Below are 15,911 nucleotides of genomic sequence, written 5' to 3' on the forward strand. Positions count from 1 at the left end.
AATTTAAACAAAATTTTTCTACATATTGTCTTCTTTCATGTTCTATCCAAGGCTGAGACTTGAGTAATGTTTTCTATGCATTCCACAGGTGCAGATGCTGAGGTTCAGGGAAGTAGGGGAGTTGCTTTAATTCGTAAACCTGTCATCACAGGGAAGAACCCGGATGTGAACCTTAAACTTAATGGCTCCACTAGTAAAAATCAAATGATTCATACACCTCTTTCTTCTTGTCATCTTCATTCTAGTGCTCTTTCCTATTGCTTTTCTTTTCTTTTCTTTCCTCTTCTGCCTTGCTCTATAGTAGGTAACTGTCCTGATTCATTGTCGTGGAGTTCATTATTGCTAAGGAATAAATCAGAGGTATAGTGTAGTCCATCGTCAATATTTGAGTGTCTCTGGTAATTCACAGGGTATTTCTGAGATTATTTCCTATACATTGTAACTAAGTTAGAGGGACTCTATATGTTCTTTGGAATAAGACAGGTACATAAATAACTGTAATGTGAACAAGGAGTCATTACATGCCAGAACAATGTTAATACAAGGAACATTCAGAGGAGAAAATAAATTAGTTCCAGGTCAAAGGTCATGATCTTTACACCAATGTTTTAACAACTGTTCTTGCCTCTTTCTTATCCAGCAGAATAACCCAGTACGGTTTTCCTCAGTGCAGAGGGATGAGGAGTTTAAAGACAGGCGGTTAGACTTGGGAAAGAAGTCAAAATAAGTGTAGCTACATCCTCCCAGCCTTCAGGTTTCCTCTCACGAATTTAATTCCTTCAAGCTTCATGAAGCTAAAGAGTATTTACTGTAAAGGCACATACTTAGATGGCTGGAGGGAGGGGAGGTGCAGAGAGGGATCTTCTCAGTTTTCACAGATGTTGATTTCAAGTTCCCACCTGGGAAGAGCTTGCCCCCCCCCCCCCTGCAACACCCCCTTCCCGCCCCGCCACAGAATAAAAAAACGCAAGTCAGAACCCGGGAAAGTAGGCAGAACAGGCTGCAGTGTGCAGAGATGGAATTGTAAAACCTCTAGGACTTTTCCAGTGCCTAAATAAAACATCTCTTCCTCTATTTGCACTTTCTCTTCTCTTCCTTTTTTCTATTTGTTGAAATTTGGAAACAGCCACAGAAAATCTTGATTACATAAGAATTCCATCCATAAAAATCAGGGTTCTTGTTTTTTTGTTTTTGTTTTTGTTTGTTTGTTTGTTTACCTACAAATTAAATTGTATTCTAATCAGGCTCTAGTTTCTACGCGTTTTATTTAACAACAGCAAAGGGGAGAGAACAAGAAAGATTTTTCGAACTGTGAGTAATGAATGTAATAAACGGCATATTTTCCAGATTAAATTCTGGCTTTATCCCAAAACAGCCTAGAAATGCACTCCAAATGCGCAGAGAGCTGCACAGCACTTGAACTTCAGAGCCCTCGAGGGTCCACACAAGGCTACTCAGTCATCTCCGCGGACTGCATTTAAAACAGCTATAAGATTCATTTCACTCCATTTTCCAGCCCCACACATCTCCAAAGCAAGACAAGTTGTCACTTCAGAAGGTTAATAAATACGACTTACAAACAAGTCTGGGTAGGGTGGGGAGTGGAACGGAGCTGGGGGTGGGGTGGGGTGTGGGGAGACAAACTCTTCAGTTACAATGTTTTAGGGAGAAAAAAAGTAAGACAAATTTCAAATCAAGTTGCTCCGGCCAGACTACCAAAGCAGTTTGGAATGTTAGGCGGATGCAAAAGGGATAAAGTGAACGGAGGGGTGTGTGGAGGGGGAGGGCGGAGGTGGGTGGGGGGGGGGGAAGGAGGCCGATAAAGTTTCTGGCTACAATACAAGAGACGTATCATTACCATATGATCTAATGTGGGTGTCAGCGGCATGTGCTCACTGAGGGAAACCTTAGTTTTTAACTGTGCTATGGAGTAGAAGCAGGAGCTTCTCAACCTAGTGACAGTCACAGAGCAGCACTACCCCCTCCTCCTTTCCACACCTGCAAACTCTTTTGCTTGGGCTGAATACTTAGGGTAATTACATCTCAGCTTTGAGGGCTCCTGTGGCAAATACCCGGATTAAAAGGTATGGCTTTCAATAATTGTCCTGAACTCTGATACAGGCTAATAAAAACTTCCGTCAAGTGGAGGGCAGAAGGAAATAGCTGGTGAGAGAAAGAAAGAAAGGAGAAAGAAATTGTGCTAGACTTTTAAAATAATCTTTATGCAACATTTAGAAACGAGTCCTTTGAAAGAAAACAGAGGTTAAGTACTCGGTTAAAAAAAAACTGGTTGAATGCATTGTTTTACTGTTTTCTCTTCTGTTCTTACAAAGATGCTTATTAAAAACTGTAACCTAACACCCTGACTGTCTATATTGATGTTTTTGCGCTTTGTAATGATGGAATGTTTTGCTCTTTATGAACTGTTAACAGAAAAGCATTCTAAATAGCATACTGCTTGTGCCTAGATTCGGAATTTAAGGGTTTCTTCTCCTTCTGGATTCTTGGAAAATTCTTGCAACTCTTTAAAACCTCAGCAAGTCAAGTCTCTAGCTATAGAGATGTAATGTTCATTTCTGCAACAGCAGAAATGAATAGGAGTTATTACTGGGGATGGTGGAAGGGACACTGAAAATATTTATTATGCTAAAGATCTGAGATAGTACATCTGCATACTTTCTTGGATATAAAAAATGTTTGTGTCAACATTTTCAATGTAAGTGAAACTAAATGAGACTTCATTACGAGGTGGTGCATCCACTATGAGGTGAGGGTAGGGGTCGATTCTCATTTTAACTTTAGGGAGAGTAACCAGATAACCACTGGTTAACTGTGCTCCAGTGATCTCTGTGCCTATGGCTTTTTCTTCCCCTTGTTTATTTTAGCAGACCCCCTCCCACAAAAACCAAACCAAACAACAACAACAAAAAACCCTATGGGTTTTATAGTTTCTGCTTATGGATGAATGAGACTTTTATTGCTTGTATTTTAATTGTTTCTATTGTTGCTGAAGTTTTGAAGTCACCTAATAGGGGGGAGTGAAATTTTGTTCTGTATTTACAGATTCTCTATGTACAAAAGTGTTAAGTTTTGACTTTGAAACACCTACCGAAGGCATAAACAAATGTTAATCTGGATAATGTGGCTAATTAAATAAAGTAAGGTTGTTTAGAGAACCAGAAGTATTACTAATGGGGAGACATTTCTAAACTGCAACAACCACTATTAATGGGAGACTGACTTTACAAATATTTGAGAGGAGCAGTTTCCATGAGATATGAAAAGGGTGTTGCCTCCATTACAGCCTCTCTTCTTCATCAATAGGCAACCTCTCTTTGCTGTTTTAGTTGCTATTTATCACAAAAAGAAAAAAAAAGTTGAAAAAATTTGAGGACCACTGGCAAATAGTAATTGCTCTAACATGCTGCATCTTTGAGCATTGTACAACATTTTAGAAGTAATTGGAGCAAAATTTATCAGCATACTTTTCTATGATAATAAAGTACACACACACACAGAGAGAAAGAGACAGAGAGAGACAGAGACAGAGACAGAGACAGAGAGACAGAAACAGAGACAAAGACAGAGAGACGGGGGTGGGGGGATGGAGGAGCAAGTAACTGCAATGGTATGCAGTCAGACTGTATCCAGCTTTAATCTATAGGGAGATTATGTGGAGAATTTGCAGTGCTTTAACATGGGTAAGCAAGTATAAATAACGACACTGTTCCTCTGAGCCAGTCCTCACTGTTGCCTTTTCAGGGCAGCTAGGGAAGCAGCCAGGCATGTCTCCTGGGGACACTGGATTATAAGGAGACATCTGCAGTGACTCTCCTTACTCTTTACTAAATCTGAGATGACTTTGTTTCATTTTTTTTCCTCCTAAAATTACAAGGCTTTAACTATGCCAAGCCAGCAAACTTGTGGTAAACCATAAACATTGTATTTTAATGTGAAACAGATAGAAGGCTTCTCCTTTACAACAATCCAAATAAAGTTCTTGCTCCAACAGTAACCCCCTGTAAGACAGACACAGGCAGTGGGTTGCTAGAGGACACTCATTACTGAGCGTGGGGCAGTTGCGTGAGTCACAATCCTTATGATCTTTTTAACTGAAATATTACAACCCTGTACAGTGTGTGCTGCTTTACACATACTCCAGTATTAATTATAAATTAAAATGAAAAAGGATTTCTTTTTCAAATTGCAAGACGTTTGTTTCTTTCCCAGTGGATCTGGCAACAACTTTAAGGAGATACATTGTTATCTGTTCAAAGATATTGTCTTTTTTTTTTTTTTTTTTTTTTTTAATGGTAACTACTATTGGAAAATGTGACTCCAAACAGTTTTTTATTGTATTTTCAGGGGTGCAACTCTCTTGTAAATGTATAATTTTAAATTGAGATCATGAGTTTAAAGGTTCCACCTGCAATAGGTTTGAGGACTGCTTACAAAGCTGCAGAGGAATCTTAAGCCATGTCAGCTCAAAAACAGATTGCTTGATCTCTATTTAGAATTAAACAGTTCTGTATTGGAGTTATTTAATTCACATCCAAATAACTAGAAATTTTGTGTAAACATACAATGTGTGCTTTAAAGTGTTAAACTTTTTTGTTGTTGTTGTTGTTTCTTTCTTGGAGCAAACGGAATGAATTGTATTGTTAATAAGCTGACGGTCAGCTGAGTCATTCGTGTTCAAAATATTGTGCAAGGCATGGGTACAGAACGAGAATAATAAGGCACGCCCTGAGGGAGAACATCCGCTAATGCTGGGACAGAGTGAACACACACACAACACATTAAAATATGTGATAAGTTTGTTAAAAGGGGTCATAGCAGCAAGCTTGGGATCATAGAGGAGGCGAAGAGCAGCACCCAGCTCGCATGAGTCAGGAAATACAGGAGGGAAACCAAGAATCTCACGTAATCTTTAAACTTTCTCAGAAGGTAGGTAATCAAAATAGCAAGGGTGTCTGCGTGTCAAGGTTGAGGTATAGCCCTGCCGGGGAGAGGAAATGCAGAGAAATGTAGCTTTAAGGGTCAATTGGTACCAAACAATGTACTGGTTTCACAGACAGCTCAGGGAACATGGCTACCATTGACAGATGGTGAGATGCCAACAAATGGTGGCGGCAGAATTACACAAGGTGAACCTTAAACTCTAGACAGTGACTTGGGCAGCAGCGTGGAAGAGGATCCGGGGTAATAGAAACGTTCGGAGCAGAAATGGGTTGGAGTCACTTGCAACAACTTAAGGGGTGGTGGGTGAGGACGCCTAGACCAAAGAGGGGGATCTGGAGATAAACATGGCTCCCAGAGGCGTGTCTCTGGTCATAGTTGGAGACGTCTTAGTGTATAGGCAGAATTGAGTTTCCCTGTTGTATGGCATTGAGCATGGAAAATAAACAACACGATCTCTTCTTCAAATACACCTGGCCAGTGATATGGCACATCATCTTAATCCGGACCACAAGATGAAACGAACTGTTTAGATTGGATTAGTTTGGATTGCTAGTGGTAAGCAAATGGTTTGTTTGTTTCTGTAAGTCACCTTTACCACCTTTCAAAGACTTTTTTTTTTGAATGCCTGACTTCTTCATAGCAAATGTTTTTTTGTGTAACGAATAACACATAAATTAACTGGTGGCCTTGCTCCTAAACCTTTCACTCTGTTTTCCAGGTTCCCAGGTTGTGAAAATACGTGAGATAGCTATGAAGGCAACTCTCATCCTCCTCCTCCTGGCACAAGTCTCTTGGGCTGGACCATTTGAACAGAGAGGCTTATTCGACTTTATGCTAGAAGATGAGGCGTCCGGGATAGAACCCTACAAACAAGTTCTTCCTCCTGATCATATGGAGCCCATGGTCCCTATGTGCCCCTTTCGCTGCCAGTGTCACCTTCGAGTGGTGCAATGTTCTGATTTAGGTAAGTGAGTCTGGGCCAAGCTTGTGTCTCTTCTTCATAGAGCTTTCAGGTTGTTTCTCTGCAGTTCCAGAGGTGAGAGACAGCGCCGCCTAATGAGGAGAAAGGGAATTAACTTTGAGGCTAGGACACTTACTTGATGCTTTTGCTCCGTACTACCTTTCCCCAACCCTTTTTAAAGTCAGTTCAATTAACTCTGCAGTTTGCAATGAACTGCTTAAAAATAAAAATCGTTCTGACTCTAATAGACCTCCTTTTGTAAAGCAAACTGGCTAACAATGCATCGTCATATGTTGTGTTTCCAGAGGGGTGTTTTTTCTTTTTCTTTTTAAATTCTCCATTTGTTTTCCTAAGACATTAGATACTAAGAAAACCTGGAGCGTCCCTTTACTCTTTACAGGGTCCAGGCAACAGAGATTAAACATTACTAACTTGCAAAATATGCAGTTATCAGAAGCAAAGGGAGTTGGATTGTGCAACAGAAAACTATCTTCCAGATACACCATCCTCCACTCATGATTTCCCTCTTACTTTTGGCAGCTTTTAGGCCAGCTGATTATGGTCTTTAGAAAGTTTCAAAAGACATATTTGTAACTAAAAGGCAATGTAAATATTCAGTATAATCTCAGAGCATGAAACTCTAGCCTAATACACTAAAGACAGCTGACTTACCATTTTAATAGTAAAAATTGGTCTGGAATTCCCAGGACCACATGCTTAGAAGATAAATCTTTAGAAAGTTTGAAGGCTCCACGGTTGAGTTGAAGGTTAATGAACTTGGCCCACATGACAGATGCTTTTTCTTTCTTTCTCTTTGCTTCTATGTTTTCTTAGAGTAAAGGAAAACATGGTCATAGGACTAGTATTTTGCTTGTGTGCCTTTCTTATGGAAGAAAATACCACAACAGAAGAATGTGTTTCTCTGAGAAGGCCTGTATTTAGTCAGAGCAATTTGCTACCTATATTTTGTAGAGAAATTATTAGCCAGGTGAATACACCCACACAAAGGTGCTCAGACAAGCATAGAACTGTTCAACATCAAGGCTAAAATACACTGTCATCTTCAGTGCTGATATAAACTGTACCTCACTTGAAAACTCCAGTGAGAGTGTATATGAATGCATCCAGGAGGCTATAGGCACTTTCCCTGATTCATTCATTTATCTTGTAAGTATGTTACTTATTGTGATGAATCAGTGACATTCTAGATGTGAGAATATGAATTATTGTAAGTTTCCTTAGGAGTATCCTTGTCAGAGTTTTTAACGTGACAAAAGACATGTAATGCTCAAACTTTTGTCAATATTGCTTTTATACTATCTAATATATGCAGACATTTTTCTATTTAAAGGCTTGACTCTGTGTTTTCCTCTAAGTCAGTGGCTCTCAACCCTCCTAATGCTGCGACCCTTTAATACAGTTCCCCATGTTGTGGTGACCCCCCCAACCATAAAATTATTTTCTTTGCTACCTCATGACTGTAATCTTGCAACTGTTATGAATCATAATGTAACTATTTTGGGGGTTAGAAGTTGTCAAAGGGGCCACAACCTAAGCCAAGGCTCTATATGTGTTGATGTTAAACAACATTCTCCCCCCCTTTTTAAAAAAAAAATCTACAATATTGATTCTTAAATAGTCCTTTCAAAGAGAACAAATGAAAGTAGAAAAACTAGGGCTTTGTCTATTGTTTACAAGAAAACTGAAAAGCGTTTGGAGTAGGCATGAAGTGTTGGCCCTAGCTATCACATTTCACAGTAGCACCACGGTGCAGTTATCTAGAGCACAGACAACTGAGACAGTAAACATGAAGTTGCACAGATAGTGGCCAAATTCTTCTGTGAATTTTATTTGTGAGACCCATAGCTTCTCTTCTATCTGGGTCAGATAAAGAACTTTCTAATTTAAAACATCAAGCAGCAAATGTAATCTTTAACAAATTAAGAAGTACAGTTTTTTTTTTAAAAAACAGTAAGCAGAAAGTACAACTCTTTACTTTTCTGTTTATTCTTCACAAATACGTGATTTTTTTATAAAAACTAGATACATTATATATACATACCATGTAATATTTTGATACCCATACACACTCAGTTATGCTTAAATCCATCACACCTACCCATCTTCTCAAACATTAAATACTTCCCCATAAAAATAATCTTTCCAGATCCTTTCCTCTAGGAGTCTGAAATAAAAACTACCCTGTACTTATCTGGAGTTGCCTAACTGTCCAACGTACACAATACATTATTCTATGCCTGAAGTGAGGTACTGTGAATCCTCGGTGTTTCCTCACTAACCGCCTGTCCTCTAGTCATCACCGGTCTGCCCCAAGTTCTGTGAGAGCAGCTTGCATCTATTCCACACAGGAGTGAGACCATACAAGATCTATCTTTCTATTTCTTATGTGCTTCACCTAACACCACTCTCTCCAATTTCATTCATGTTGTAGAAAACAGGATCTCACAATTTTTCATGAGTAGTTGTCTCTTGTGGATGTACACCACAATTTCTCTAACTATTCACTAGTTAGCATACACTGGAAAAAGTATTGGATCAAATTACAAAACTGTCATCTAGAAAATGAAACAATAGGTGTGAGAGACAGCCTATAGGATGGGAGAGCATATTTTCAGCTATACAACTATGAAGCTTTTTTTTTTTCAGAACAGACAAGGAATTCTAAAAATCTACTAGCAAAAAATAAACTAAAACCAAGAATATACATATCAGGCCTGAGGCTGTGCTGGGAAGGAAATCTCGGGCACTCTAGACAGCTCCAACTCAGAGGCCACAGCCGCAGAGACAGCTATTCATAAGACTGAGTGTTGGGGCATCCAGCCCAGACTAGACTTCCATGACCTTTGGTCCTGTTAATATTTGGTTACAAATGCATAAGAGACCTGAATTGAGAGCAGACTTTCTTATCCCTTGCCAGATTTCTTGTTTCAGGCCATAAACTAAATGAAAATGTTTAAAAGTTGCCATGTTTGAGGGGCATTCATTGATAGTTACAGTTACATTTTAAAAATGAGCAGTAGATCTAAATACACTTTTCTCAGTAGTGATCCATTAATACATTTTAAAAATGCTAAAGATCACTTGTTACGAGGAAATGTGAATGTAAGCTCTATCACCAGACAGAAGTAAGAATGACTTTATCAAGAATACGAAAGGCAGCCGATGCTTAGGAGGGTGTCAAAAAAGGGAGGTCTTGAACTCTATGGGAAAGAGTTAGAAGGAGTATAGCCCTATCATCTGTAACAGCTGTTCCAAGAGAGATCCAGTGTTCACTTTGGACCTCCACTAGCACTGGACAAGCATATGGTACAAAAACGTACATGCAGGGGAAAAATCCACAAACATACAAATAAAATCAATAACTCTTAAAGTTCTTTTAATGTCCATAATGTTTATGGAAAACAGTATGGAGGGTTCTCAAAACATTAAAATCAACACAATATTTCCATCTGTTCTTCTCCTGGCTGTATGTCAGAGAGGGACCTTCATCCCTTATGTGTTCACTGTAGCACCACCACACCCAGGAAACACAAAGGTCAGTGAATAGGAAATGTGGAAGTGAATGTGGCTCATTCTTCTCCAACCTTTGGAAGTTGTCTATTGTTGGTCTTGATCAGATGCTCTGGTTAGTGTGCTTGGTGTCTTGGAGGAAGATCATTTATGTTGGGGTCAGGAGTCACCAAAGAACATGATTTGGCACTTTCATCTCACTGATAAAATATACACGAGTCTTGAAAAGTCACATAAACACAATCATTGCTTTATGTGTAGTTTTTAAAATTAACCTCAGAAGGAATGATGTTTGAAAAGTATTTCAATCCTGTTAAAGTCACCTAAACCTAGAAAGAACTTGAACTCAGATTACTTGGCTCTCTCCTATATGTAATTTGATACTTTCAAAAGTTTGCTTTCTCATTTAATGAATGGATATGCTTTATGTTGCTAGATAAAAACTAAAAAAATATGCATTAACGTTCTTACAATACCAACCAATTTTTAAATTCAGGATATTATCTCATAGATAAGCATCTAAATCTCAAGGCAGTTTATGACCTGTGTTTTATCTTACTTGAATTTGAGCATTCGTATGTACATGGCTCATGAAGCTGGACAAATCCAGGTGTGGTGGCAAAATCCTATTTTCCTAGCTACTTAGAAGACTGATGAAGGAGGGTTGCAAGTTCAAACCTGTTGGGCTATGGAGAGAGAGAGAGAGACAGACAAACAGACAGAGAGAGAGAGAGAGACAGACAGACAGAGAGACAGAGACAGAGAGAAAGAGAGAGAGAGAGAAGAAGAAGAAGAAGAAGAAGAAGAAGAAGAAGAAGAAGAAGAAGAAGAAGAAGAAGAAGAAGAAGAAGAAGAGGAGGAGGAGGAGGAGGAAGAGGAGGAAGAAGAAGAAGAAAAGAAGAAGAGAAGAGAGAGACAGAAAGAAACAACAGACACAGAGAGCAAGAAGGGCAGAGAGAGGCCGAGACAGAGAGACAGACATAACCTATCACCTGTTTTATAAACACTGAGGATTAGCTTTATTTCTTATTGGCAGTGTTTAGCCATCAACATGATCGATGGCTGAGAACATCTCAGTGTTTTCAAATGAGAACAGAGAGGATCATGTGTTTGAACTTGGTGTTCAGCCATCTCTAATTCATAGCTGGGTTACTTTTAATCCAAGTCACTCTGACGCTAACAATTATTTTTAACGTATCTGATATTTTACTGATTTACAAATAAACTGGGGTATTTGTCATCATTAAATAGGATAGAGTTGATTAGGGACTGGTTTGGGTGTAATAATTTGTTGGAAAGCATCTGCTAACTGAACAAAAGCTCCTTAACCACACATGGACCTTTGTAATAAACTCTGTGAAGATCCTGAACTTCATGGAACAATGATGAACATAACACTAGACATCACTGACAATAGTAACCAACTCAATGCTAAGTAAGAGGTTTGCATGAAAAATCTGTGTTTGACATATCTGCAAAATAGATTATAGGCCCCAGGATAATATTTATTAATAATTGTACTATACACAAGAGAAAAGCAGAGAGACTCACATTCTATTCATCAGTAAAGAATTAGCCTAAATTATTTCTTATTGAAACTAATCATAGTGAATTGAAACCAGCTCTACACTATGATAGATAATTAATGTGTAGTACAGTTTATTGAATTCTCACCAAAGTCATGTGAAAGAAATCATCCAAATTTGCTTTTTAGCCATAACTACAAAAACAGAAAAACTGGCATTGAAATAGTAAATACCTTTAAGTATGCAAATTCTATGAAATAAGATAACAGCACGGAGGTTCAGATGACTGATGTTCAGTCCCCAGCACTTACATGGTAGCTCACTATCATCTATAACAGCTGTTCCAAGAGAGATCCAGTGTTCGCTTTGGACCTCCACCAGCACTGGACAAGCATATGGTACAAAAACGTATGTGCAGGGGAAAAATCCACAAACATACAAATAAAATCAATAACTCTTAAAGTTCTTTTAATAAAAGAAAAAATTTTAACCAATCGAAGAGCTTCAACTAGTCTCAGTGAATTACACTAATTATTACATATATGTCTCTTCTCTCAAATAACTTTGAGGTAAAGTCTAGGTATTTTATATAATACATATCAAATATAGTTTTACAATATATAATGAAATCAATAATAAAAGTTACAGAAAATAGTCACAACTTGCTTAAAATCTAAAATGAACAGTCATTCAAGGTGTGTGTTTCCAGTGATTCTGTAAATGCTGAAATGCTGACCCAACACCTAATTAACATTTGTTACAATTCATGTAGGTCACACATTGCCCAGTTCTGGGGAGAACTTACTATCACCAGTGACTAAAATCAGGGTCTTGCATGTGCTAAAGTACATGCTTTTCCACTGAGCTCTGAACTGGGGCTCTGTGCTTTACCACTGAACTCTGAACATTTTTTAAAAAAGATCCTAGAGTCCTCAAACTGAAGTTCCATGAATTTCCCTTTGTGTTTCTTCTAAGCCATTTCTTGAAGAGTTGGGGTTTTGTTTTATTGGTTTCAAATTTATTATATTCTCTTGATTCATTTCAAGTGAGAGGATAGAGCTATTAATCAAACTCAAAATTAATTTTGTGCGTTGGTCTTGGTCAGTCTCTGTCGATGAATGTGTGTCTGTTTCTCTAGCAGTTTATAGTTTATCCTTCTCCAAGAGAAATACATATCACGAAAGGAAGTTATTAACCTAAACCCAGGGACATGTAAAACAGAGAGAACAAACAGTCATCTTCAGGTACACATGTGTCTAAAGATGGCGTAAAAAGTGTCACAGTCAAAGAAGAAGGAGCAATTCACAGGTGAAGACAGTGGGACTGACATCACTTATGGGAGAATTCATTTGATAACTGAAAAATAAGGACTAAAATGACATTTTCTACAAGTTTTATCATAACACATTGGAAAAAAAACCCTAATAAAAATAGGATATGGCATAACCCACATGCCCACTCCCATTCCCCAGTCTCCCACCCCAACCCCTGGCCCGGATTTTTTTTTTTTTTTTTTTGGCATGGCCTTAAATATATCAATTTATTTTCTTTTTTTCTTTTTTTTTAAATTAATTTATTCTTGTTACATCTCAATGGTTATCCCATCCCTTGTATCCTCCCATTCTTCCCTCCCTCCCATTTTCCCCTTACTCCTCTCCCCTATGACTGGCCCGGATTGGTTTCCTTGTGGAGCTCCTGGCCCCTCTAGGTCCTTCCATCCCCTGACTCTTCCATCAGACTCCCTGTACTCCACCCTAAAATTTGGCTTTGAGTCTCATCAGCTGCTTCGATGCTCTGTTTGGTGGAGTCTTTCAGAGGACCTCTGTGGTAAGCTTCCTGCAGAGACTGATGACCAACCAAGGACCATGCATGGTGAGGACATAGGCTTCCTGCTCAGATGTAGCTGATACACAGCACAGTCTCTCTATGGCTCCCATAATATGGCAAGTAGGAGCTACCTCTGACATGGGCTCTGGTGCCCACTCATTGATCAGTTTATCACTTCCTGTTGGCAGGGTGGCCTTGCCAGGCCACAGAGGAAGAGGATGCAGGCAACCCACATGAGACTTGGTAGACTGTGGTCAGATGATAGGGAGAAGGGCTCCGCCTTTCTGAGGACTAGGGGAGGGGGATGAGGGATGGAGGGTGGGACCAGGAGGAAACAAGGGAGTGGTCTATGATTGGGATGTAAAGTGAACAAATTAAAAATAAAATGAATAAATAAATTACAATATAGGCTATGGAGAGATTTTATAAACACAGCGTGGCAGAAACATTTTCAAAATCGTGCTCATGAACTCTTCAGTGTAGGACCACAAGGCTGTTTGATTTTTTAAAATTGATATGTCATAAAGAAACTTGTATATGAAGTATCCAGAAAACACTCATAATGGAAAATAATACAAAACAACCAACAACAACAACAACAACAACAAAAACCACTTCTCCATTTACCCTAAATTTGCAGGTGAGCAAGCAAAGACCCTTAAAATATAAGAATGTGTGTCTTAAGTCTGTGGTTTGTAAGAAGATTGGGCTCAAGGCATTACTGCTTCATCATGTGATTAGAGAGACATTTATAGAGGAAGAGTGATGAGTCAGCTTTGTAGGGTACTAGAGTAAAAGCAATGGCTTCTCACAAAGCATCCATGGCATGAGCAGAGATGACTCTCTAGGAATGAGCATCCGTGCTCAAGGTGCGCTGGTGGTCACATGCAGGGATACCATACCAGATACTTTTTGAGTGAGGACTCAAACCATGTTGGCTATTGCTCTAGTTTAGCTAATGATTTATCTTGGAAATTTTACTCCTCTGGTCTTGTTTCTATATTCAGAAGGAATAAAGAGAGGACTCAATTAGGTTACAGGCTACCTCTTCCCTTTTTACTTTTGGGACAAATAATTGTTTTTCCTTTTAGACAAGGACTCACTATGTCGCACTGGCTGTCCTGGATCTTGATATGTAGACCAGGCTGGCCTTGAACTCTTACAGAGTCCCCTGTTTCTGCCTCCGAGTTCTGAGATTTAAATGTATCAGGCTCCAAGCCCAGCTGAATAAATCCTTTTTGAATGTTGACAAATCTGTCAGTTAATAGAGTTAAAACAAAGCTTAACAAAATAACATAATCTTCCAACAGCTATCCAAATCAATTTTAAAAGGAGTTATATTTAAAAGTAATATTTATATATACACAAAATGGTCTTAGAATTTTGTGCATTTGTTCATTGTTTTTGGTGTGTGTGTGTGTGAAACCTTACCTCAAAAGTAGTAAGGTGAACTTATCAGTTTTTCTTATTTTACGGTACTGTCCTAGAAACCTTCATCATAGAGTATACAGGAAACAAGGGATTAACTGATATTTAAGGCTTTTTTTCCTCAGGATATTTTTAAAACTCATATTATGGATGATTTACCCACTATGCTTTTCCTAGATCTTTGAATATGCTAATTTACAGTAGGACATTTCATCTAGATATTAAATGTATAAGATTGGGGGGGGGTGGGATCTGGCATGAGGACAGCTTTTCCTTGGGGATACAGATAAACTAGACACACTAAGTACCGTGTTGGAAGCCTCATGTGTTGCCTTTTAGCCATGCCCATTATTCTGAACTGGAATTTTGAACATGCCATTAAATCCTTTCTAAAATGCACCCAGTAAAGGAAATTATCACCATGCTTTATGTTTTAGCTTCAATCAAGAGCTTTTACAACACATTTTGATAAGTTATCATAGTATTGTTATAAAGGAAATAGTATAACATAGGATTTAATCAAAAATAATCTCTAAAGGTATCTATCTAATTCAAAGTAGTAATGACAAACATCCATTTATAAGGTAAGTCAAATAGCTATGAGCCCGTTAGCAATTCAGAGCAGAAACATAAACATTATAGTTTTCATCATTAGAATGGACTTCCAAGAGCTAATTTGCAAGAACCACAAGTCCAAACGGGTGTTTTTATGCTTAAGTCTTCAGACAGAAAGAAAATAACTTAGCTCAAGCAGTTTCTGTCATAAAACTCAAGGGTGACTTGAACAAATGGGTCAGCCATTCAGAGACAGTGTCCTTTCCTTGCACATGTGAGATTTCATCAGCTTGGCACTGTCCAAATGTCAAGACAGCCTCTAGAATTTTAGCTCACAATTATACAAAAGTAAGCATAAATGGAAGTTAAATCTCTGACAGAAAACAAGTACTAATGAGACATGGCACTATATTCCAAACACTATATTCCAGTGGAAAGGAAGTCACGTCTTTTTGTGGTTGGATCACACTAATTATCAAAGATTTGGCAAAAGTCTACATCCTCTAATTGCATGCAATTATCAAATTGACATTTTTGAAAATGGCAATGAGTATGATTGTAGATTACCGTAACTCACCCTCCCACAAGGTAGCTTGCTCTGTAGTTTACGTCCCAGTGCTGAAAACACTTCAATCTTCCATTTCTATGGGAACCCTGTCTCTAATGAGATCAGCGTTTGTAGAGATTATCAGGTCAGTGGATTACCACCTGCATGTAATGCTGAATTTCATTAAGACACTGGTCCTTAATACAAACAATACTTCCTTCCACTGTCTTTGCAGTGGTGGCCTGTGGAGCAGACCAACAACAATAACAAGAAAAGGCCTTCCTAGAAATAAGAGATTTAAATTTGTGTAGTTTTCATGGAAGAAATGAAGACATTTGAAATTTGATTGCCATGTGGTTTCTGAACATGCTCATTAAAGGCTCAGAGCTGGAGAGCTATCTTCACAACATTGTAGTGGTTATATTGTGTTGTGATTTTAGTTTTAATGGAAACCTCCAGTGAATTATATTTTTCACGAGTTATAGTCCTACATGGGTAAAGTCTGCTTACCCCAATTGCATATCCAGCCTCTAGAAAATGAAACAAAGCCTTGTCAAATGAATCAGAGTTATTT

General features: G+C 38.5%; 1 protein-coding gene across 2 annotated transcripts in view; it reads left to right on the forward strand.

Annotated features, from left to right (window-relative positions):
* Positions 1 to 1,864: 1,864 nt before the first annotated feature.
* The window catches only part of Dcn (decorin), a 37,187-nt gene continuing 23,140 nt past the window's right edge, over positions 1,865 to 15,911 (forward strand). Inside the window, exons 1-2 of one of the 2 annotated variants that reach the window (XM_051172632.1) lie at positions 1,865 to 2,084; positions 5,681 to 5,926. In XM_051172632.1, coding sequence (XP_051028589.1) covers positions 5,713 to 5,926 — 214 coding nt within the window. In that variant the 5' untranslated portion in view covers positions 1,865 to 2,084; positions 5,681 to 5,712. Of the gene's footprint in view, positions 2,085 to 4,740; positions 4,948 to 5,680; positions 5,927 to 15,911 lie in introns of those variants that run through there. The other variant, XM_051172633.1, reaches the window with a different exon arrangement.

This window comes from Acomys russatus, chromosome 31 (genome assembly GCF_903995435.1).
Source record: "Acomys russatus chromosome 31, mAcoRus1.1, whole genome shotgun sequence".
Lineage (NCBI taxonomy): Eukaryota > Metazoa > Chordata > Mammalia > Rodentia > Muridae > Acomys > Acomys russatus.